General features: G+C 52.6%; 1 protein-coding gene across 1 annotated transcript; it reads right to left on the reverse strand.

Annotated features, from left to right (window-relative positions):
- Positions 1-1,408: 1,408 nt before the first annotated feature.
- LOC119949965 (integrin alpha-X-like) lies at positions 1,409-24,519 on the reverse strand. The gene is made up of 31 exons (XM_038771821.1): positions 24,465-24,519; positions 23,451-23,568; positions 23,053-23,159; positions 21,364-21,428; positions 21,158-21,272; positions 20,213-20,340; positions 18,676-18,824; positions 18,360-18,513; positions 17,470-17,617; positions 17,274-17,350; positions 16,851-16,980; positions 16,558-16,700; positions 15,815-15,955; positions 15,495-15,698; positions 14,849-14,979; positions 14,492-14,649; positions 11,967-12,118; positions 11,751-11,882; positions 11,249-11,322; positions 10,938-11,079; positions 9,494-9,583; positions 9,299-9,381; positions 8,769-8,855; positions 8,428-8,500; positions 8,014-8,115; positions 7,746-7,823; positions 6,617-6,745; positions 6,134-6,232; positions 4,259-4,369; positions 4,126-4,162; positions 1,409-1,474 (listed from the first exon to the last, which is right to left on the reverse strand). Exons 1-31 carry the CDS (start codon positions 24,493-24,495, stop codon positions 1,437-1,439), a joined length of 3,426 nt encoding a protein of 1,141 aa, XP_038627749.1. The 5' UTR covers positions 24,496-24,519; the 3' UTR covers positions 1,409-1,436.

Raw genomic sequence — 24,519 nt, forward strand, 5'->3', positions numbered from 1 at the left:
GTGACTTTAGGCAAGTCTTACCTCATCGGGAAAATGAAGATTAAAACTGGCAGCCCCAGTGGGACATGCACTGTGTCCTACCTGATTAACTTGCACCTACCCCAGTGCTTAGTACAGTGCCTGGCACAGAATAAGTGCTTGAGAAATACCATTTTTTATTTTTTATTTTTATTTTTTAATGATCATCCCCATGGTAGGATTGCTGGAGGCTGTTGCCCTGGGCCCTGAACCCTAAGGGACCCTGCTTCCAGCAAGTTGCTCCCCAGACACTCCAGACACAGGAGTAGGGGTGAGGCAATTAGCCATGGCAAAGCAAAGGAGGAATTGCTGACATCAATTGGTAGTATTGATTAAGTATCTACCGGAGGCAGAGTACTTAGAGGCTTTGGGGGGTACAGTAGGAGTATAAGACACAGTCCCTATCCTCGAGACGCTTACAATTGAATAAACCAGTCCATCAGTGGTATTTACTGAGCACTTACTCTGTGCAGGGCATTGGACTAAGCACTTGAAAGAGTTCAATAGAGTTAGTAGCTAAGATCCTTGCACCCTCAAGGAGCTTCCAGTCTAGTCTTTGCTGTCCTGTGGTGGTGCTGCTTGCTTTTCATGCCTAAGGGCACAAGCATGTTCTCAGGGTATCATGGTCCCACTGAATTTTGATAGAGTCTCTATTCTGGATCCGAACTCCAATCCCAGGGCCCAAGCTTGAACTACCCCAAGGACAAGGGGGCATGGCACTGTTTGGGCCTCCATCTTTCAAAAGAAATCGTGTCTGGCAATTGACACAGTCCACAGTTCTGTTCCCAAGCTCCCCTGGATCCAGACAATCTCTCTCTGAGGCCAGATTAGGGACAAATATACCAGGCATTCAGAGACCGGGGAGGAGGAAGGCCAGCCTGGGAGGGGTGGAGGGTGAGAGAGCAGCGGAGCATGTGCTTCCCCCAAGAAACCCAAATTGTCTTTCGGCCCAGGGGGTGGGCAGAGGGGAAGGCCAGGAGGAGACAGAGGTGGAAGGGAGGGGGGCAGAACTGGGCTTCGTCACTTAAGCACCCATGTCTCAGCTTTCCCTTCCCCTTTTGCACGCCCCCATCCTCCCAACTACTTTCATTTACTGCAGCTGCTGCAGCAGTGGGAGCGAGTGGGCTGACTAGAGCCCTCTTCCTGCTCACAAACTTCTCACCCAGGCAGCTTCAGGGTTGGCTGGGCTGTGACTGCACCCACGGAAGGACAGGGAAGAGAAGGCTAAACCTGTAGCCTGCAGGGCATGGGGGTGAGAGCTTCAAAGAGCCCTCTTTTTCATCTACTTCTTCCTCTGCATGCTTCTCTCTCCCCCTTCCTCTGCCTTCTGCCTCTCAGTTGCCCTTTTGCCTGTCCTGTCCCAAGGGAACAGCAGAAAGTTTGAACTGGGGTTGAGCAGAGCAGGCCAGGGGAGGGTGTCACTCAGGCTGCGTAGACGGATGTGGCCTTGTGGTGTCTGCAGAAACAGAGCGCAGATTTTTCAATGCTCCTCCCCTGCCTTGGCCGCCCTGCCAGAGCCCCACTGCCCCTCCTCCCACCTCCTCCCCTAACCCTCTGCTTGGCTAGTGGTGGGACCTCAGCAATGAGTGAAAACAGAAAATGCTGGGGGTGAGAGGGAGCGGGCAGGAAACCTGAGTATGGTTTGATTTCTGCGTAGAGAGAGGGGCTGTCATACACTTCCTCTTCCACTTGAGATGGGGGAAGAAATGGTGAGAAAAATCCAGGGGCCAGCGAGATGAAACCAAGGGGGTTTTAGAAGAGGCACTGGTTGACTGCCTTTGCATATATCCCCTTTCCCCTCCTAGAACCTCTGAAGGTCCCCCAAAGCTGATGCTTGTGGGAAGGGAAAGGGAGGACATCCATTCTACCCTGGTTCAGGCAATGGTGTTGAATGTAAGTGTTGGTCTTGGCTCCCAGCCATGTAGACTGGCACCTCACCAGCCTGGGAGGCAGAGTGCGAGAACCAGCTGCTTACTGAGTAGGTCTGAGCAGAGAATTTGTGCAACTCTCATATTCAGACTACTAGACAATCCAGCAATTTTTTCTTGCACATTTCCCTTCTTCTCTATCCAAACTGCTACCACCTTGGTACAAGTTCTGGTCTTGCCTCAGCTAGACTCTTGCATTAGCCTCCAGCCTTACCCTTTCCAATCTCTCTCCCTCCATTTCTCTCTCTCTCTCTATACACATATGTAGAGTATTTTTAGAATATATTCGTATATTTAGAATATATATATGCTAAGAAGAATCATGGTGAAGTCAACCTAGGAGTGCACGTGGGAGGGGCTGAAAAGGCCAATGTGGGACCCACTGTCCTGGCCAAATGAACACACAAAAACATTGGTCCTTGCTGTGTTACTGTACTTATTGTTTCTACTCACTGGCACTTTCTCTTTTGCCTCCCTGTCTCTCTTTCCACGTGAAACTTTTGCTAAAAGAGAGCTATTCTTTTCTGTTGCTGCATGACTCATCTTCCTAAAACGTCGCTCGGCCCACCTCTCTTTTCTTCTCAAAACCCTCCGCTGCCTTCCTATAGCTTTCCTCAACACATAAAAACTCCTCATAATCAGCTTCAGGGCTCTCCACCACCTGGCTCTACATTACCCATCTGCTCTCTTCACCCACCATATCCCCAAACTTCTTTCTTTCTTTGTACCAAATTGAACTTCTAGCTGTCCCTCACTCATGACTCACCTGCCTCCATCCTCTCACTCATGCTGTTCCCCTGGCTTGGAGCCCCCTCCCCACCCCAATTATATGGACCCCATCAGCTCTCTCCACACTCAGAGTCATCCTGAAATCCCACCTCCTCCAACAAGCTTTCTCCGAGCTATATCATCCCTTCAGCCAGCTCTACCACTTAGCACTTACACGTTCCATGTATAGAGGTGTACTCAACTGTTTATTTCAACCATTCTACTTCTAAATATTTGTAAATAGTTGTCACCCCCTTTCGAGTGTAAGCTCTTTGTGGGCAAGAAATGGGTCACTTGGTTATTCTGTACTTCCCAAGATCTGAGTGCAGTGCCTCACCCCATGTGGTCTTTCACTACTACTACTACTACTACTACTGGCCTTTCTTTCTACAGAATCGCTCTAGGCATGTCACTCCCCTCCTCAAAAATTTCCAGTGGTTGCCTATCAACCTTCACATGAAGCAAAAACTCCTCACTATTGGCTTCAAAGCTCTTCATCACCTCACCCCTTCCTACCTCACCTCCCTTCTCCCCTTCTAAAGCCCAGCCCGCACACTCCGCTCCTCTGCTGCTAACCTCCTCATTATGCCTTGTTCTCACCTGTCCCGCCATCGACCCCTGACCCATGTCCTACTTCTGGCCTGGAATGCCCTCCCTCCACACATCCACCAAACTCGCTCTCTTCCTCCCTTCAAAGCCCTACTGAGAGCTCACCTCTTCCAGGAGGCCTTCCAAGACTGAGCCCCCCTTTTTCCTCTGCTCCTCCTCCCCTCCCCACCGCCCCCACTCCCTCCCTCTGCCCTTCCCCCTTCCCCTCTCCACAGCACTTGTGTATATTTGTCCAGAACTTAGAACAGTGCTTGGCACATAGTAAGCGCTTAACAAATACCATCATCATTATTATTATTACATATTTATTAATCTATTTATTTTATTAATGATGTGCATATGCCTACAGTTCTATTTATCTATTTTGATGACATTGACACCTGTCTACTTGTTTTATTTTGTTGTCTGTCTCCCCCTTCTAGACTGTGAGCCCATTGTTGGATAGGGACTGTCGCTATCTGTTGCCAAATTGTATACTTTCCAAGTGCTTAGACAGTGCTCTGTACACAGTAAGCACTCAATAAATACAATTGAATGAATGAATGAATACTTGGGTGGTTAGGGGAATGGGTGGGGGAAGCTCAGAGCAGGAGGGCAACATCTGATCCCTTAGATTCACACTCAGAGCAGGTGGTGGTGGAGGGGGGAAGCAGTGGGGCCCAGGTGGAATGGTTGGGGTCAGGAATCCCTCAGCAGCCTTCCATTCCAGCTCCCTTTGGGCTCACTGACTCTCCAGGGGCAGTGGGTTGGGGGGGTTCTGGGTCCTGCACCACAGTAGACTCCGTAGAGTTGGGAACTTCACCTTCCACCTGGTGCTTGGACCGCTGGAAGAATCCAAACTGGAAAGAGAGAGAGCAAAGAGAGCAGGGGAGAGTGAGTTGGAAGCAGAGCCCAGGAGACAGGGAGGGGCTGGAGAGGCAGGGGGAGGGGCCCACCTTGTAGAGGACCCCAGCAATGATTCCCAGGACGAGGAGGCCTCCAATGGTGCTTGCAGCGATAACATGGCCCATCCTGGGAGAGGCGAGCAGCTCCAGGTCTGTTTTGACCTGGAAGAGGTGGATCAGATGTTTTGATCCTGGCCAGGACCCAGGAGTCTGGCTAGCTTTCCAGCTCCAGACTCCTCTCTTCTTTCCCTCCCTCCATCCCAGAACCCTCCTAAGGTCCCCAGAAATGGACTGTCTCCCCACAACCTCCAGTTTATGTCTGGGTCTCAGGCACATACCCATCAGGCCCAGACACTCAAAGCACCTTCTCTCATACCTGGCCAGTCTCTCCATCCTTCTCCAACAGTCCTTGGGCACTGCCCATCCAGCCATGGGTTCCAGTTCCATGGCAACAAGATATTTGGCAAAACCATAATAGTAAATACTTATCATGGGCCAAGCACTATGCTAAGTGCTGAACTACATACAATACCATCAGATTGGACACAGTCCCTATCCCACGTGGGGCTCACAGTTTAAGAGTGGGTAGATTAGGTATTGAATCCCCATTTTACAGATGAGGAATTGAGGCCCAGAAGTTAAATGACTGCAGGCAAGTGGCAGAGCCAGGATATGAACCCAGGTCCCTTGACTCCCTGGCTCATGCTCTTTCTACTAGGCTAATGTTGCTTCAAACACGTGCTGGTTGTCCTCCTGGGCTTCCATCCTCCTGCTTAGGGATGGACCATCCAAACCCACCGAATCTCCCCTCCCCATCCCTGACTTTCTCTCAAGTAGCTCATCATGGATCTATTGTTGAAAACTTTTATCCAAACTCTTCTTGCATTTTATTGGTGCTTTCCACCTACACCACACAAATTCCATTTCTTTACACCTCCTCTCCTCTGCTACAGGAAAAGAGTGCTTCCAAAAAATATTTATTTGTATTTATTTAATGTCTGCCTCTCCCTCTAGATTGTAAGATCCTTGTGGGCAGGGAACGTGTCTACCAACTCTGTTGTATTGTACTCTCCCAAGTGCTTAGTACAGTGCTCCACATTCAATAAGCACCCAATAAATATGACTTATTGATTGATTTCCTTTTTTGTTTTGAGGCTACCACCCTCAAGCCTCAACAAGGCAGTCCCCCCTCACCAAGGGGTTGTGGGATCTTGAGCTCTCCCTGTCCACATCCTTCAAGACAGTGTAAATTTCAATCCTTTCCCTTCCTAGCCTGTGCCTTTCTAGATTGAACAATCCTAGCCCATTCGAGTCTTTCCTCCCGTGGAAGTTGCCCCATCCCCTGTCTGTCTTGGTTGGCCTCCTCTGTCCCTGTTCTGGCTCTGTTCTGATCTTCCCATGAGCCATGACCAGAACTGCCAGAGGTGTTCCAGGTTGGGGCACACCTTGGTCATATACAGGGGCCAAACTCTGCCCTTTGACTTGGCTTCTCCCTCCTTCCTGGAGATGCCCAGCACCCAGTCAGCCCGTTCATTCATTCAATCATATTTATTGAGGGCTTACTGTGTGCAGAGCACTGTACTAAGCGCTTGGGAAGTACAAGTTGGCAACATATAGAGACGGTCCCTAACCAACAACGGGCTCACAGTTTAGAAGGGGGAGGCAGACAACAAAACAAATCATGTGGGCAGGTGTCAAGTCATCAGAATAAATAAAAATAAAGCTAGATGCACATTATTAACAAAATAAATAGAATAGTAAATATGTACAAGTAAAATAAACAGAGTAATAAATACAGTAATAAAATAAAATAGAGTAATAGAGTAATAAACAAATGAATAGAGTAATAAATAGCAGCCGTGAGGCTGTTATCACCCCCTGGGCTGATGGTTTGCAGGTCCAGTCAGCAGTGACTGGGCCCCTCACCTGGCTGTGCGAAAACAGTTCTGCTTGGGTCTGGAAATATTTGGTTTCATCTATCTGTACAGCAGCCTCACTCTGGAGTGTCAGGATGCCGGCCTTCAGCTGTGGGGACAGACCAGAGACACACATCTTCCCATCAGATCAGCCCACTCCTGCAAGCAGCAGGGGCTGGGGGTTTGGACAGACTGCCTTCAGGTGGGCCCGGGGAGAGAGAGGCACGAAGCACTAAAGGGTTAAAAAATGAGACCTAGGGGACACGACTAAAGGAATTGCAGAACTGGGGCTATTCTGCCAGGAGTAAAGGCGAGAAATAGAGTTCAAGGCTGCAGCAGGAGGGATTTTGATCAGATGTCAAGACAGTTGCCTAAGGGAGCATGTGGCTAAATGGAGAGATTAGGAGAGGTGCTTCTAGCCCAGGACCCAGCCACATCCCTGCCCCAACCATCTCCCTCCCTGCCCCAACCATCTCCCTCCCTGTCCCATTACCATAAGTCCTGGCTCTTGAGGAAGCAAATCTCCAGAGAAGCTGAAGGTGACTCTGTCATTGGCTGCCATAGAGGGGATTTTACATTGGATCCAACTGCAGATTGAAGCCCCTCTACAGCCAAGCTTGTCCTAAGTGGAACAGAATACATGGCTCTCTCCCTTCCTGAGTGTCTCCTGCCAACGTGGTGTTTCTCAAGCCACTCCCAGCCCCTGTTCCAAATGCCATCCCTCTCCTCCTTCAAAAACCCACTATTCACCTCCTTCACGAAGCCTTCCAAGTGAAACCCATCACATGTCACTGAACTTTCTAGTTCCTCCCCTTCCCCTCTCCCAGACACTGAGGGCTGCAGTAATGTCATTACTAGCTAGAAGTATGGACAGAGCCTCTGAAGATCTGTTAAATTATTATTATTATTATTAATAACAATAATCATGGCATTTGTTAAGCACTTACTATGTGCCAAGCACTGTACTAAGCATTGGCATAGATACAAGATAATCAGGTCACACATGAAGCTCACATTTTAAGTAGAAGGGGGAATGGGTACTGAATCCCCATTTTGCAGAGGAGGAAACTGAGACACAGAGAAGTGAAGTGACTTGCCCATGGTCACTCAGCAGGTAAGTGGCAGAGTCGCATTCAGAACCCAGGTCCTCTGACTTCCAGGCCCATGCTCTTTGCACTTGGCCATGCTGCTTCTATGCCCCTGTCACTTGCAATTTAGGGCTACTTGTCTGTGTCTGTCCTGTCACTCCAGTTCGACTCTCAGCTACTCAAAGACAGGGGCCCTTGTCTTCTTCTTCTGGGGCCTTGAGCAGGGCATTGCACACAGCAGGTGCTTAGTACAGACAGATGGATGGCTGACCATCTGACTGATTGCTTTGTAATTCCCTTAAATCAAGTGGCCCCTGTCTTCCTCAAATCCCTGTCCAGGGTGAGATCGCCTGTGGAGGCTCAGAACTGCTTACTCTGGCTTTATTCCAAGTGAGCGGCACACTCATAAAAGCAGAATCCGTGTGAACTGAGACCAGTTGCTTTTCCCAGTTGTGGCCCCTGATCCTTTAGGGAAGCCCCCCCTATTCCCAGAATAAGCAGCATTTCAAACCCGAGTGGCTGGGCCTTTCTTACCATGGGTTGTTTCTCGGAAGATTCGTCTCTCCCATGCTGCTTCGACCTATTAAAGGTCTGGCAGGTCACGGTAGGGTCCTGGAGGTAGAACGCCCAGAACACCTCATGTCCAGGGTCCTGACACACACTGGACCCCACCTTCTCTCCAGAAAGACTCAGGGTTTCAGGCAGAGGAGTAGGAATGAGGGACCAGCACCCTCCCCCCCCCCCACCTTTTTAGAGTCCTTCCCTGGGTTGTGGCCTTGGGATTCCCACACCCATCTCTCACCACAGGACCAAGGACTCCTTTCCACTGGAAACCAGACTCCAAGACCAAGGGGAATTTTAGGGTCACATTGACCTGAACAACAGAGGGGCCCAGACTCTGAACCTGGTGGAGAAAGGGGAGGATGCAGGGAGCGTGAGAAAGGACTTAGTAACACCAACAAAATCTCCTCCCTCCATCCATCCAGACCTTCCTTCCTATCTCTCTCTCCCTCCATCCCACCTCCGTCCTTCCTCTGTCCAACCCTTCCTTCCTCCCTCTCTCCCCTGTCCACCCCTTCTCTCTCTCTTCCTCCTTTCCTCCCTCCTTCTGTCTGTCCTTTCTCCATCCTTCCTTCCCTTCCTCTTCTCCCTACAGAACCTCTTTGCTCTGGCCCCACCAGGATCACGGGACCTGGAGAGGGAGGAGGATTCTCACCTGATAGGAATGGGTGAGCAGCCGGTGTTCGGGGGCCTCTGCTGTGAAGTTGAGGTAAGGAGTAGAGTCCCCACTGGTGGAAAGGAGATTGGAGGCCATGGGTTTGGGGGAACAGAGACAGGAAAGAAGGGAGGAGGAAGGGAAAGGGATGGATCACAAGGAAGGCACAAGATCTGGGAGGAGGGCTCCCAAGGAGAAGCCAGGGTCAGGGGTGGGGGAGCACCAGGTTTGGACACTGGGTGGAGGAGAGATGGGGAGATGGGAAGCTGGAGCTGAGGAGAAAGTAGGGTCAGAAGGGTGGCAGTCGGGAAATGGGGGTGGTCTGAGCCGACCGATCTCACCCCATGATGATTATGCCCACAGGTCTCAACACCGGAATTGCCCTTAAGGCACGATTGTCTTCCAGGGTCTGGGGCTCCTCGTTGTCACTGTGGCATGGGCCAAAGGGATGAATTCAGCCTCCTCCAGACCTCATCTCTTTGTTCCCTCCTTTTTCCTTCCGCCTCTTGGCATTCCCCTTCACTCTCCCACACTCTCCTTCTCCTTCTGTCCAGCCCCCTCCTCCCTCCCACAGCTACCTGCATAAATGAACCCACACATCTGGCTCCTCCTACTCCATGTCCCTTGTCTCTGAGAGCGATAGCCTCCAACACTTCCTCCTTCCCCTGCTCAATACACTCATTTGGGCAGAGTCATCGTCACCCATGCCTACTTTTGGACAGAACTTACCTGACTCAAAATGCCACCCCCCGCCCCGGGTCCCCGTTTCTCCTCCTCCGGAAAACATCTGGATGGCACCTCCCACACACAAACATCTGGATAGATCTGCCCATTTGCCCCCCTATTGATTATGTCCTCTTCCCATTCCCACCTGTGGGCAGTGACGATGATCTGGGCGGCTCCACCTAGCCAGGACAAGTCAGGTATCACCCGGAAGCTAAAGAGGAGCAGGGCCTGTGGGTGGAGGAGAGGGGAGGGGAGGTGACACCAAATCCCAGAGAATAATCAGGTCTGGCTCCCCTCCCTCTCCCCATTTCTCTCCCTCTCTCCCCACACGGGGCCTCACCTTTGTTCCCCCCCAGAGGGCGGGGGGTGTCAAGGTGCAGTTTGTCCACTCTCCTGGACCCTCACAACTCAAGGAGAGCGGCTGGCTGGCCTGCAGGAGACAGAAACCCGTCCACTCAATCCCTCGTAATATTTACTGAGCTCCTGCTGTGGGCAGAACACTGTACTAAGCATTTGGGAGAGTACAACAGAAGTAAAAGGCATAGTCTTTGCCCTCAAAGAGTTACAATCTCTTGGGAGATATAGACAGACACAGATGCTTTACAAAAAGGGGGATCAGAGGGATACAAGGATATGGCTAATAGAATTGTATGAGTATGGTAGACGATGTGGATTAATAAAGAAGCATGCAGAGATCACTATATTCTACTCACCTACCTAAGTGCTGAGAATGCTGAGAATACATAAGTGCCGAGGGTGACCGTTGGCTTAATGCAACGTGGGGTGGTAGGAATTAAGCAGGGGAGGCTTCCTGGAGGAGGTGGGATTTTTGGAGGGCTATGAAAGTGGGTGGGAAGGTCTAAGGTCTGGTGGTTTTGCAGGAAGGGAATTATAGGCCAGGAGAAGAGTATGAGTGAGGAGTCAGAGGTGAGAAGACCAAGAGGGAAGCATAGTGGGGAGGTGAGTGTGGGAGGAGTGAAGAGAGCAGGCTGGGGAGCCCTCACCAGGTCAGACTTCACTCTGCTGCCTGGGTCATTTTCCTAATATATCATTCTGTGCACATCTCCCCACTTCTCAAGGATCTCCAGGGATTGCCCATCCATCCCCAAACCAAGCAGAAACTTCTGACCACAGGCTTTAAGGCACCCCCTCTTACCTAACCTTGCTGATCTCCTGCTGTAACCCAGCCAGCACACTTGGCTTCTCAATGCCAACCTACTCACTGTACTTTGATTTCTTCTGTCTCACCATTGTCCCTTCGAGTGCATCTTCCCTCTGGCCAGGAACTCCCTCCAGTTTCATATCTGATAGACAAGCACTTTCCCCATCTTCAAAGCTCTACTAACGTTACATCTCCAGGAAACCTTCCTTGATTGATCTCTCATCTCCCCACCCAATCCCTCCTGCTACTGCCCCTTCCTTGCTTTCACATCATCTAGGCACTTGGGTACTGTCAATCAATCAATCGTATTTATTGAGCACTTACTGTGTGCAGAGCACTGTACTAAGCGCTTGGGAAGTATAAGATGGCAACAGATGGCTGTCGCACTTCCATTCAAAGCTTTATGCTTGATTGCTTCCCCTACCTGGAATTCATTTTAGTGTCTGTCTCCTCTGCTAGACTGGAAGCTCCTTGAGGGCAGGGATCATGTTTACTAATTCTTCTGTACTCTCCCAAGCATTTGAAAAGTACTCTGCACAGATTAAGTGCTCCATAAATACCACCAATTGGTGGATTGATTGATTGATTGAGTGGGTGAAGAGCTCAGGAAGGGACGGCTCACCTGCAGGACGGTCACCCGGGAGAAGGTGAGGATGGATGGGTAAGCAATGTGCAGGCTGGGCCTCAGAGCCGTCTCCCTGATGTTGGTGAGCTGCACAGTGAGGGACAGCTCAGCTTCAGAGGCCAGCTGCAAGGATGAGGCCCTAAAGACAGGGTGGGTGAGGGACCGCAGGCTTCCCGCAGCTCCCCCCTCACCATCCCCATTGTCATCTCACAGCTTAGGAGCCCACCCTTAACCCCCTTCCCCCACAAAGTGCCTCTCTCCCTTGTGCCCATATCTCTTTCCTCAGCCAGGAGTCCTGCCCTCCTCACCCTGAAAAATTGAATCTGACGGTCAGGTCAGCTGTGCAGATCTCATCCTCCCCACAGGCATGATCAATGAGGACCTGAGGGAGAGGAGGGCACAACTCATCTGGAGATTCCGTAATCACCACCGAGTTTCACACCCAAACTAAGGAGTCCCTTAGCCCTACCCATGCCATTCCCCACACTTGTGACACTTTTGCACCTCTTCACCAGGCTCCTCCTCTCTTTTCAAGCCCTATGGAAAACCCAGTACCTCTTGAAAGCCTGTCCAGATTAATCCCATCTATATCTTGTCAATGCAATCCTCCCAACAAACACCTCTGATAGTGCCCAGTCCAGAGTGTGTATGTGTGTGTGTGTGCGTGTGCGCATGCATACACCCCATCTCCTACATTAAGCTGGCAGACCCTCGAGGGCAGAGACTATGTCTCCTCTTCCTCCTCCCTCTGTCCTTCCCCCAGCCCATGCCCTTGTGAGTTCCCAGTAGAGCTTCTCTCCACGCTAGTACCTGTTCCAGGGTGGTGGTGTTGCTCCTAGGATGCAGGACAGGCGCTAACCCTTGGGCTCTGGTCCCCGGATCCCTTACCATGGAGAAGTTGACTCTTAATAGCACGGGGGATAAGGTGTCTGCCAGACAATGCTGTGGGAGAGCAAAGGGTCACTGGACACAGAGGGCTGGGAGACAGGAAGGACGGGGTGGTGGGGCATCTCAGCGGTCACTCACCGGCGTGAGCAGCACATGCACGACACATTGAGTACCGGGACTCAGTGCCAGCGAAGAAACCAGGCCCCGTTCCCTGGAGGGCACCAGCAGGCGGCTCTGGTCCTTCCCCACATCCAGGTACAGAGAGTAGGAGATGGGCAGCATGAGGGCACCTGGGAGAAGAGCAGGTTTGGGACAGAGATGAAGGTGGGAGAGGAAGTCCTGGGGCCCGGCCCGGCCCCCAGAGTGCATGCCGTGAGAAGCAGTGTGGCTTAGTGGAAAGAGCACAGGATTGAAAGTCAGGGCTTCTGGGTCCTATTCCTGGTTCTGCCACTTGCCTACTCTGTGACCTTGGGCAAATTACTTAAGGAAACTGAGACCCAGAGAAGTTATCTGTAAAATGGGGATTCGAGACCTCTTCTCCTTCCCCCTTACACTGCGAGCACCATGTGGGCCAGGTACCGTGTCTGATCTGATGATCTCACATCTACCCCAGCTCCTGACACATAATAAGCATTGAGTAAATACCACTATTCTTTTTATAACTGCGGGATGCTTGAGGCTGTTGGGGAGGGGATGCTAAGACTGAGACTGGGCTCCTGGTCTACCTCCAGCTGGAATGGAGCAGGAGAAGGCTGTGGGGGGAGGAGGTGGGGGGCAGAAGGGACACTGATCCCTATTCTTGGCTTGGCCTGGGGTGACTTTCATTCCATTCTTTCAGGCATTCAATCACAAGCAGTTTAGCAGGCACCTACACTCACAGACACAACCTCACTGTCAGCTGCATCGTCTCTGCACCATAGCACTGCATGCAAGACTTTGTGCAATAAAAGGAGAAGTTTACGATCTAATGGGGGATATGGGTAGAAATGAAATAAACCCAGGAGGAGGAGGAGGAAAAGCATAAATACACAAATGGAGATAACCAAAAGAGGATGGAAAAATGAACCAATGGGAAAAATAAATAGATGGGGTTGGTTGTTATGGGTGGCTGTTACGGGATGACCTGATCTGGGAGGCTTAATCAGGGAAGGCTTCTTGGAGGAGGAGGTGGGCTCTTTAAGGTGGGCTTTGAAGATGGAGAGAGCTGTGGACTGGTGGATTTGAGCGGAAGGGAGTTCCAGGCCAGGGGAAAAGCATGAATCAGGGGTTGGAGGTGGGAGATTTGAAAGTGAGGGATGAGTAGATGAGCTGGGGAGGAGGAAGGTGGAGGAGGTGGTGTGGAGGTCGAAACACCCAAGAGAGATTGGGAAACACGCGGTGGGGGGTCAGGATTCCTGAGGCTCAGTGGCACCTGATTAGAACCCAGGTCTTCTGACTCTGGGTCTGGAGCTCCTTCCAAGGAAGGTCATGTTGTAATCCCTCCAATAAGTGTGTGTATGTGTATGGGTGCACACACGTGTGTGTGTGTGTGGGGGGCAAGTGAGTGGTGCCTGCACATCTAGATGTATATATGTGTCTAGTACAGTGCTCTGCACACAGTAAGTGCTCAATAAATACGATTGAATGAATGAATGGATCTATGCTCACCTCAACACAACTACGCTGGGTGGGACTCGTGAGGAGAAGGGACGATAGCAGGGTATCCAAGCAGCTGCTCTGTAGTGAGCTGAAATTGGGAAGCCAAAAGCCAGGAGGACAGAGGAAACCAGTTAAGGATCCGGTAGAACAAGACCTCAGACAATGCTGCTTTCCAGCTGGAGACTGGGAGTCAATTGTCACCAAGACACGAGCCTGGAGCCCTGCAACTGGGAAAGGAGTGGCTCTTTGCAAGTGGAAACTTCACAGGGCTCACAAGGCCAGGAGGCAAAAGCAAAAGCAGCAGCATCAAACAGGACAGCCTGTCAAGGGACAGAATTTGTGCGTATGCAATGTGGTTGGGTCATGGAATTCACGTTGATATTTTTCAGTTAGAAAAAAAGAAGTAATATACCATCAGTGACATCTTCACAAATGGATGTGTGTGCGTGTGTGTGTGTCTGAGTGTGTATGTTTTTGTTTGAGTGTGTGTCAGTATGTTCCCCCTTGTCTCCCCAATCCTTTCTTTGCCTCTATTGTCCCTCTATTGCACCCAGGTTCCCTCTTCATCCCCCCCCCCTTTTTCTTTATCTCCCTGCCTCTGTCCTTCACTGGCTTTTTCGCTCCTCCTGACACACTTTGAGGTCTTAACAAGATGGTCATCTCAGGGTGAGGGAACTTGAAGGTAGAGGATGAGGGGAGAAGGAAGGGGAGGTCAAGAGACTAGGTAGGATAAAGTGGTCAGAGCCTTAGGAGTCAAAGAGCCTGAGGGTTCCAAGACACCCAGAGGACGGGCAAGGAGCCCAGGGACAGAAACCCTCAGGACCAGGCCCCTGCATCCTGCAGTGGCTGGCAGGGCAAGGTGCTCAGTGGCATTCTAGAAAACCCTAAGCCCGTGGGCAGTGCCAATGCTGGTTCAGACCCAGGGTCCACCCAGCCCGGGACTCTGTCTCTATGGCAACAGGACGCTTGGAGGAACCGTGTGATGGTGTCCCTTCTGGACCCCCCATCCTCATGGCTCTGGTTACCTTCCCCCCCGAGGGACCCAGAGGGGGTGGTGCGGTTGGTCATGAAGCAGATGGTGAGGTTGGCACGGGGACTGCTGATGTGGCAGTTGGGCCCATCGGGGGGCAGGCGAGTGGGCTGCACGGAGAGGGACACACCAACAACAAATACAGGGCGGGACCTGGGGTGGGGGACACCGGCTCAGAATCAGCCCACCCCCGCTTTGCCTCTCTTCCCCCGTTTCATCCCCCTTCATGTCCCAGAGGTGGGGAGCAGTGAGAGGGCCCACAAGGCTTTGGGCCTCTTCCCTCCCATGCCCTGGCCCTTCCTCCCTACCCCTGCTTCGCTGCCCCAACACCTGCCCTCTCCCAAGCCCCTACCTGAGCAGGACGGCATGGCCCCGGGCCCCCACGCCTAGGTCAGGGAGGCCATCCCCGCTCACGTCCACTCCTCCGTGAAGTGTCTGCCCAAAGGCCCGAAGCCCTGGAGACAAGGCTGCAGCAGTGATGCGCTGGGGAGACAGGGCACAGCTGGGCTCCCACTGTCCGGGGGTCCGACACCTCCCCAACCCTCTCCCGCCCCTGTTCAGCCTTGCTCTGCTCTCCCCAACCCCTTAAACTCCTTTCAGCTTCACCCTCCCACCACCAAGGCACCCTAATGCCTCAGCCCCACTGCCCAGACTCTCTCTCCTTGCTCCCCACGCTGTCTCCCCAGCTACCCTAATCCTTAAAGACCATGGCCCTGCTAGACTGGAAGCTCTCTAAAGGCAGGGATCATGTCCATCAACTGCACATACCCAGCATTCAAGGAATTCCACTGATCACCACCGGAGGCCCTACCCAATCTCTAGACAGTAAGCTTCTTGTGGGCAGGGAACCTACTAACTCTGCTGTATAGTCCTCTTTCAAGTGCTTAGTTCAGTACTCTGCACGGAGTAAGCATTCAATAATTACCATGGATCGACTGCGTGATTGATTGCCTGCTGCTGCAGGGCCCCAATTGCCCTGCCACGGCCCGGGCTCTCACCTGGCTGGGTTGGGCCTGCAGTCCCCGGCCCTCTCCAAGGAACAGGTAAACGGACCCTTGGCCTTCGTCCTCCATGGGGGCTCCCACTGCCACATCCCCCACGCCATCCCCGTCCACATCTCCCAGAGATGCCAGTGCTGCTCCAAAGTGACCCAAGACATTCCCTGTGACCCCACGGAGCCGGGTCCCACAAGAAAGGTGTCCCTGAATTGGAGGAAAATGAGGAGAGGCTTCAGCCTGTGGCCTCCCAGCCTTCAGGCCCCTCCTCCCCGTCTCCGGCCCTCCATTCTCCCCAGCGTGTCCTCCGCCCTCCTGCACACCTGGTCACTGAGGCTGCAGATGCTGACTAGACCCCCGATCCGGGGTCCATGATAGAGTGGGGCCGCGATGAGCAGCAGATCTGTGTCTCCGTCTCTGTCCAGGTCCACAGAGCAGAGCTCGGCCCCAAAATATGAGCCCACCTGGAGAGTAGGACATGGAGAGACAATCAGGGAATGAGATGGACTATGAGTTCTTGGGGGATAGGGATGGGGCCTACCAATTCTGGGGTATTCTCTCAAGGGCTCAGAAGAGGATTTGGCTCACAGAACATGCTCAGTAAACACCATTCGTTGATTGACTGTGTCTGTTACTCTGATAGTATACTCTCAAGCACCCAGCACAGTGCCCTGTGTCCAGTAGGCACTTAGTCAATACTGACGAAAGACTGACTGGAGTGATGCTGAGAGGCTGGTGGTGGGGGGACTCCATGGGGAAGGCTGGGAGGGGGATGGGGGCAGAAGAGAAGAGAAGGGCTCGTCTCTGTCTTGTGAGACTAGGTGAAATGGTGCCAGAAGGCATGCTCCACCCCCAACCCCCATGTCAGCTCTGGTCCCCTCACCCACCCTCTTGGTAGGAATTGGGGCAGCTAGGGGGATTCAGAGGCCCAACTGGGCTATGTGGGAGGAGGAAGCCATATGCCCAGAGAGCCCATGCTAAGATAGAGCGTGGAGTGGGGAAGCTGGGGAAAGCCAGCTGAGGGAGAGCTATTCAGTTGGGGACACAACTGAATGTGTGTCTCTACCTGTTCCCCATCTTCAAGATGTCGCAGTTCCCCAGACGCCCCTCTGTGCAGGAAGACGCTGACTCTTCCTACATAGTCGTGACGTGGTGCTCCCCCCACCAGGAACACGGCCCCCCCACGCCGTGCCTCGGCCAGGGCATAACCTAGGGGGCGGGGTCAGGGAAGCACAGCTCAGGATGGCCAGGGTAAGATCAGGGGAGGAGGAAGCCTGAGAGCAGGGGGTCAGGCTGGAAGGGGGACAGTGGAAGTCAGAAGACGAGAAGGGGGTGTTGGGTCGGGGGGTAAGGCCTCACCCAGATAGGCATCACGGGTTCCATTGTGGGCCACAGAAATGTTGTAGAAGGTCCAAGATGCGTTGGTCTCAAGGAGCTCCAGGCCTCCAGCCCAGTCATAGGCCCCAGGAGCCCCCAGTACCACGGAATCCTGGGAGCCAGAGGCCTCTGTTAGGTCTCTCTTTGGAGTCCCCCACCTGTGGCTTGCCACCCCCTCTTATTCCCTGGAATGAGGGCCAGAGCGGGGCCAGGCAGGGCTGTTTCTTTAGATCAGGGACCTCTGGGATCGAACCCTGCTTCCACTCTACTCCTCCTTCCACAAGACAGGGTCTGTGAAAGACTAGGAGGAGGAGGAAAAACAGGCAGGTCTCCAGGTTCGAGCAGCTGCTGGAGGGTTCTGGGAGGGAGGGTGCCATCTTGGGGTTCTCCCTGGCTCTCACTTACGGCAGTGAGGAGGCTGCTGATTCCGGCCTGAGACAGCTCCTTCTGCAGGCTGCTTGCATTGGTCGTCTGCTCGCTCCCTGAGGTGGAGGGGAGGAGGACAGGGGAGGAACAGAGAAGAGACTCAGGCAGAGATGCCCTCCCTTAGCTCCTCAGCTCAGTTCCCCTCCCTCTGTGGCCCTCAGAGCAGCCCCTGCACCTTCAATGCTGAAGATTCTCTCCTGCAGCTGTTTCTGGATGGAGACCAGAGCACCAAAGTCCCCCACCTGGAAAACCTTGCCCTCCCCTGGCGAGGCAATGATCTTCAGCTCCTCCTGGGCAATGGAGTTATCGAAGGCTCGGCCCACCTGGCGAGGAGGGGAAGGGAGGGGTGAGGGGGCAGGAAGGATGACGAGGACATTGCAGGGAGTTGGGGAGGGCAGGTGGGAACATGGATCTGGGTGAATGAAAACTGCACCTGGATTCTTTGAGCTGCCAGGATCCATTCAGATCGCCTGGATGGATCAATCGATCGATTGATCGATCAGTCAATCCATGCTATTTACTGAATGCTTACTGTAAGCAGAACACAGTACTAAGTGCTCGGGAGAGTTTGATACAACAGAGTTGGTAGAAATTAAAATCATCTGGGTCTCTTGGGAGTTATCAGCTGTGGTTCCAGTTCTAGTTCTGGCTCTGCCAGTGGCCCGCCAGGTGACCCTGGGTAAGTCACTTTACCTCTCTTGACCTCAGTTTTCTCATCTGTAAATTGGGAAAAACAACAATACCTGCCTTTTCCTACCTCACGGTATTGTTTTGAACACAAAATAAGATCACCGATGTTCAAGGTATTATGACAATTATTACTGAATCCACATCCTGGCATCCCACTATCCTTGGCTATTCCCATTGTTTGCAGTGATCCAGTAGCCTCTCTGAGTGGGGCCAGGTTTCACTGGACCTCTGGAGCCTCCACTGAATCCACCGCCCGCCCCCCCCCCCCCCGCCCGCCCCCGCATTACTCTGTAGAGCTGAAGACTGGGAGGGGACAGGGCAGGGACAAGGCCAGGATGGGGTGGGACCCAGCAGACTGGAGCTTCCCCTCCATACTCCAATGGCCAACCGGAGCAGTCCAGCCTCATCAGCAGCCTTGTTGGCATCCTCAAAGGTGACTTTGTGGTCATTGGACTGCCCGTCTGTCAGAATGATGAGCAACTTCTTGGTGTGGGGCCGGGCCCCCCGCTTAGGGGTGAATATGTCCTGGCTAGAGAGCAGAAGGGAAGAGGTGAGAGTGTTTGTGCCCTGGACAGCCCTATCTTCCCACCCCTACTTCCTCCTCCTCCCCACCACCCCCCAACTGCCTCTCAGTTATCTCTACATGCCCTTTTCTCCCACGCCTGCAGAGCAGGATGGTTGACAGACTTACGTGGCAAAGAGAACAGCCGAAGGGGTGTGGGTTTGGCCCCCAATATGGGGGAAGTTGTAGAGATCACTGTCAATGTTGCCCTTTGTCTGCTGGTATCTTTTGAAGTCAAATACCACATAGTTGGTAGTGGCGAATTGGACCACAGAGAACTAAGAGCCAAGGAGGGAGATAAGATAAGGGAGAGAAACCAGGTGGGGAGGAGGATTGTGGGGAGGACAGCTTGGGCCATTGAAAAGAGCATGGGACTGGGAGTCAGGAGATCCAGATTCTAGTCCCGGCCTGGCCTGCTGTGGGACCTTGGACAAGTCACTTAATTGCTCTGGGCCTCAGTTTCCTCACCTCTAAAATGGGGGGAATCATACCCATCCCTCTCCTACATATAAGGATGTTTTGAGGATGTTGGGAGATGAGTGGCTAGTGGAAGGTGCATGGGCCTGAGAGTCAGAGGACCTGGGCTCTAATCCCAACTCATCTACTGTATGACCTTGGGCAAGTCACTTAACTACTCTGTGCTCCAGTTTCCTCATCTGTAAAGTGGGGATTCAATACCTGTTCTCCCTCCTACTTAGACTGGGAACCCCTTGTGGGACAGGGACTGTGTCCAATCTGATCATCTTGTATTTACCCCCAGCGCTTAATGTTTAACAAATGTTGCCCGGATTATCTTTGTCCAGAAACGCTCTGGACATATTACTCCCCTCCTCAAAAACCTCCAATGGCTACCGATCAATCTGCACATCAGGCAGAAACTCCTCACCCTGGGCTTCAAGGCTCTCCATCACCTCGCCCCCTCCTACCTCACCTCCCTTCTCTCCTTCTACTGCCCAGCCCGCACCCTCCGCTCCTCCACCACTAATCTCCTCACTGTACCTCGCTCTCGCCTGTCCCGCCATCGACCCCCGGCCCACGTCATCCCCAGGGCCTGGAATGCCCTCCCTCTGCCCATCCGCCAAGCTAGCTCTCTTCCTCCCTTCAAGGCCCTGCTGAGAGCTCACCTTCTCCAGGAGGCCTTCCCAGACTGAGCCCCTTCTTTCCTCTCCCCCTCGTCCCCCTCTCCATCCCCCCGTCTTACCTCCTTCCCTTCCCCACAGCACCTGTATATATGTATATATGGTTGTACATATTTATTACTCTATTTATTTATTTTACTTGTACATTTCTATCCTACTTATTTTATTTTGTTGGTATGTTTGGTTCTGTTCTCTGTCTCCCCCTTTTAGACTGTGAGCCCACTGTTGGGTAGGGACTGTCTCTATGTGATGCCAATTTGTACTTCCCAAGCGCTTAGTACAGTGCTCTGCACATAGTAAGCGCTCAATAAATACGATTGATTGATAAATACTAGAGGGGTAATGGGCCCAGAGAAGTTAGGTGACTTGCTCAAGGTCATACAGCAAATGAACGGTGAAGCCGGGGTTAGAAACCAGGCATCCTGGCATCCAGGACTGGGCTCTTTCCACTAGACCACACTACTTCCATCCCAGTCCATGCTGAAAATGAACGTTTCTGGGCACAGAGGGGCAGAGGCCGGCCATACCTGGATGTTGGCACCTTGGACAGCCTTAATGAGGCTGCTGATGAAATCCTTGGCACGCCGGAAGTCCTCTTCATTGATACTGCTGGAGTCATCACACAGGATCACAGCATCTACCCCTGACACGCACTCTGTTGGGTTTGGAGGGGTTGGTAGTGGGTGGGGGGGCACTGTGAGGAGACACTATGCACACAAGTGGGGGAGAAGGAATTGGGGCCCCTGAGAGAGAGAGAGGGGGAGACATTGCCGACTGCAAAAGCAGAGGAAACACTGGAGCACCAAGAGAACTACTACCCATCAGCCTGTAACGAGCAGGTGTGGAATAGGAGAGAGGTCACTTCTAAGTGGACAAGGAAATTAAGCCAGACAAATGCCCGGTGCTCTCTCTAGAGGGACTAGCCTGGCTGGTCTTGTAAGTGGTGTTCAGGAGCGTGGGATGGGGGGTCAGCAAAGGAGTGTCCGGTATTCTTGACTGCCATTGGTGGCTACTCTAAATCTGGGGGTTCTGAACTGGGAAAAGCTTGGAGTCGGCGGGGTGGGGGGGTGGGGGGGGAATTGGCCTGCAAGGAGTCAATCCCAGTCAGTTATGGCTCATCCCCTGGCTTCAAAGCTTCTGGGACACTGCTTTTAGGCTGGCACCTCCCTGGAGTTCAAGCAAGTCTGTTCTTGGAGGACTCAGGATGGCTCCGGGAGCGAAGTCGCCCACGACATCCATCTCTGGCAACCGGCTGGAGCCAACCTCCTTTGGATTGGAGAGTAATAGGGGCAAGGGGATGGGTGGGCAGGTGGGGAGGCAGGCAGGCCGGCAGACCACCCCTTCCAGCCCCAGGAATGGGTCCAATATCCCTGGGCTGGGGGTAACTGAGCCAAGATCCAAGGCTGGAAGGTACGAGCCCAGGACTTACTCCTCCCTCCTCTGCTCTCATTTGGCTTGGAGAGGACCCTTACCTAGCTGTGGGGGGCGAAGCTCCTTGGGGGCCTTGGTGGGGCTCTGGAAGACATAGCAGATCCCGCTGAGGAAGGGGTTTCTCTCACACCAGCGCATTAGGGTAGGACCACAAGCCTGGGGGTGGGGAAGCATGAAAGTCAGTAGGGGAACCCGAGAGCCGTACCCCCTCCCCACTGCCCTCCCCACTTTGTCTCAGGCTACTCACAATGATCTTGCTCCCCGCAGTCCCCTCGGATCGGAGAGAGAGGCCCAGAGAGATGTTCTCTGTGTCTGGGGGGCAAGACAGGGGGGAAGAAGGTAGGGAGGTGTGGGAGGGGAGGAGTAGGGAGAGAGGATGGAGCAGGAAGTTCAGGGTGGGGGCCAAAAGAGCAGAAGAGGGGGAAAGGAGAAGGGGCAGAGGAACAGAACTTAGAGAAAAGAGGGAAGGAAAGAGACACATGATGGAAAAGATGGGGACAGGAGAGAGAGAGAGAGAGAGAGAGAGAGAGAGAGAGGAGAGAAAATAACTTTCCTTTAGCAGGTTGGCTTGAGTAACAGAGCCCCTCCTGAAACTCTTATGATGCTGTTCCGCAGCGGAGGACAGAAGGTCCTCCAGTCCCTCAGGAGGCAAGACTCACTCATAAATGGTCATAGCCAGAGCTGGAGTTGAGGTCCCCGAGACTGGGAGCCCCATGTGGGGTTGGGATTGCAACCGATCTGATTGTACTGCATCTACTCCAGTGCTTTCCTCCATGCTTGGTGCATAGTAAGCTCTTAAAAAATACCACAATTGACTAGGGTAGGCTTGAGGACTGGGGCAGTGAGAACGGTGGATAAGATCAGGGAAGAACTTGGGGTCAGGGTAAGAACCAGGGTCAGGTTTAAGGCTAGTATTATGCTCAGTGTCAGGGTTGAGCTTGGGGACAGTGTTAGAGGCAGGGTTAGGGTTAAATTAGGTCAGGACTGAGGTTGGGGACAATGTGAGAGGCAGGGTTAAGATTTAATTAAGCCAGGGTTATGTTTGGGCTCAGAGTTGACCTTGGGGACAATGCTATGCCCAGGATATGGGTTAAGATTAAAACTAGGGGCAAGGTCCATCAGTCAGTCAGTCAATCGTATGTATTGAGCGCTTACTGTGTGCAAAGCATTGTACTAAGGGCTTGGGAAAGTACAATATAACAGTCACATTCCCTGCCCACAATGAGCTTGCAATCTAGAGGGAGAGACAGACGTTAATATACATAGATAAATTACAGATATGTATATAAGTGTTGCGGAGCTGGGAAGAAGGATAAACAAAAGGAGCAAGTCAGGGAGATGCAGAAGGGAATTGAAGAAAAGGAAAAGAGGGCTTAGTCAGGGAAGGCCTCTTGGAGGAGATGTACCTTCAATAAAGCTTTGAAGGGGGAGAGTAATTGTCTGTCGTATTTGAGGAGGGAGGGTGTTCCATGCCAGGGGCAGGGTGTGGATGAGAGGTCAGTGGTGAGACAGATGAGATTGAGGCACAGTGAGGTTAGCATTAGCGGAGGGCAAGTACGTGGACTGGACTGTCGTAGGACAGTAGTGAGGTGAGATAGGAGGGGTAAAATGATTCAGTGCTTTAAAGCCAGTGGTGAGGAGTTTCTGTTTGATGAGGAGGTAGATGGGCAACCACTGGAGGTTCTTGAGGAGCAGGAAAACATGGCCTGAACGGCTTTGTAGAAAAATGGTAGCCTTTTCACCTTTCATAGAAAAAGGTGAGAGTCAGGGCCATGTTTAGGGTAGAGTCAAGTTTGGGATGCTGCTGAGCTTCCCTGCTGACCCATGGCAGCATTCCCACTATCCCTAGATGCCCAGCAAACTCACCCCTAACCCCCAGCCTCTCTTCCCCTATTTTCCAGCCTAGCCAGTTCCTTTCCCCAACCCCTCAACTCACTGGGCATGGGCACAGGTTGACAGTAACTTCCAGGATGTTTACAAAGGTACAGGGCTCCATTTCTGTTCCCGTCACGATCCGTAGCATGGGGGGCACTCACCATCAACCTAAGGAGCAAACAGGGAGGGGAGGGTACCAGTTGCAGAGAGGGAGTGAGGAATCCAGGGCTGGGTTGGGGAAAGGGTCAGGAGCCCTCATATATCACGTGGCTGGGGGTGCAGAGGGGGAGCCATATGAGGCCATTGGTAGGGCCAGGGGAATGAAGAAAAACCCTGTGAATCCCCTGGGAGTTTCAAGAGGAAGTGACTTGAGTGTGATGAGGGAGGAAGTGGAGTGGCCCAGGAAAGCCGGAATGGGATGGACTTTGGGGAGGAGCCACACAGGCAGGGGAAACTTACCAAGGCTGCTCTTGGGATCGGCCAATCACCACTTGGTAGCCAAATTCCTCCTTGGGGTCCCCAGGGTAGATGGCTGGGGTCTTGGTGTCCATGTTGAAGGCCCGGGTGAACAGGGGGCCTGAGGTTGGGAGGAGTGGGTAGGGGGTTTGTACCCTTTTTCCCCTTAGCCCTAACTCAGGAAGGGGGAGTCCCTCATCCTCCTGCCAAATTCTGCCCCACACCAATCCCTGGCTCCATCCCTACTGCCTTCTCCTCTGGCACCTGCCCCTCCCCACCCACATTAAGTTTATCTCTCTTTCCCACTCCCAGCAGGGTGGGTTAAAAGAAACCAAATGGAAAGTTGAGAAGCAGCATGGCCTAATGGAAAGAACATGGGCCTGGGAGTCAGAGGACATGGGTTCTGATCCCAGCTGTGCCACTTGTCTGCTGTGTGACCTTGGGCAAGTCATTTCACTTCTCTGTGCCTCAGTTCCCTCATCTGTAAAATGGGGATTAAGACTGAGTTCCACGTGGGACATGGATTGGGTCCAACCTAATGTGCTTGTATCTACCCCAGGGCTTACTTAGTGCAGTGCTGGTAGATATACTAAGTGCTTAACAAATCCCATTAAAAAAAAGAAACTTGGTCTTGATCTAAGGTAATCTAAGGTCAAATAATCAAACATCCACTCGCTTGGTGCTCAGTGGTGAGAAGTGCAGGCACCCCTACTTGTGGGACACCCCAATTTTCAGCCTAATTCCCAGTCTTTCCTGTTTGTGGGAATCCTTGACCAGGATAAGTCCACTCGGTTCGATGGTGCAAATGCCCCAAAGGGGCTGTGGAGCTTTCGACAATGGACTCTGCATATCCTAGTACTACGTAGGCTTGTGACCTTTCAACTGTAACTGGATGAAATTGGGAGAATTTTCATTCACTCCTCCCAGCACAGAACGTCCCCAGTCCCCAGTGCCCAACCGTCCACTGTCTCTACCCCCCTCTACCAGCCACTGACTCTCCCTCCCCTCTCTCCGAACCTTGCAGGAGTGTCAGCAGCCGAAGAAGCATCGTGGTCTCAGTGCTCGTGCTTGG

This window comes from Tachyglossus aculeatus, chromosome X1 (assembly GCF_015852505.1).
Source record: "Tachyglossus aculeatus isolate mTacAcu1 chromosome X1, mTacAcu1.pri, whole genome shotgun sequence".
NCBI lineage: Eukaryota > Metazoa > Chordata > Mammalia > Monotremata > Tachyglossidae > Tachyglossus > Tachyglossus aculeatus.

Bases quoted from the DNA above. Each gene is read 5' to 3' on its own strand.
- LOC119949965 (XM_038771821.1), bottom strand. From the start codon at position 24,495: ATGCTTCTTCGGCTGCTGACACTCCTGCAAG. The intron at 17,351-17,469 runs GTGCAGGGGCTG...CCTCCACCTCAG, and splicing joins GAGAATCTTCAGCATTGAAG to GGAGCGAGCAGACGACCAAT. The intron at 8,856-9,298 runs GTGGGAATGGGA...CCCATGCCACAG, and splicing joins ATCATCGTCACTGCCCACAG to TGACAACGAGGAGCCCCAGA.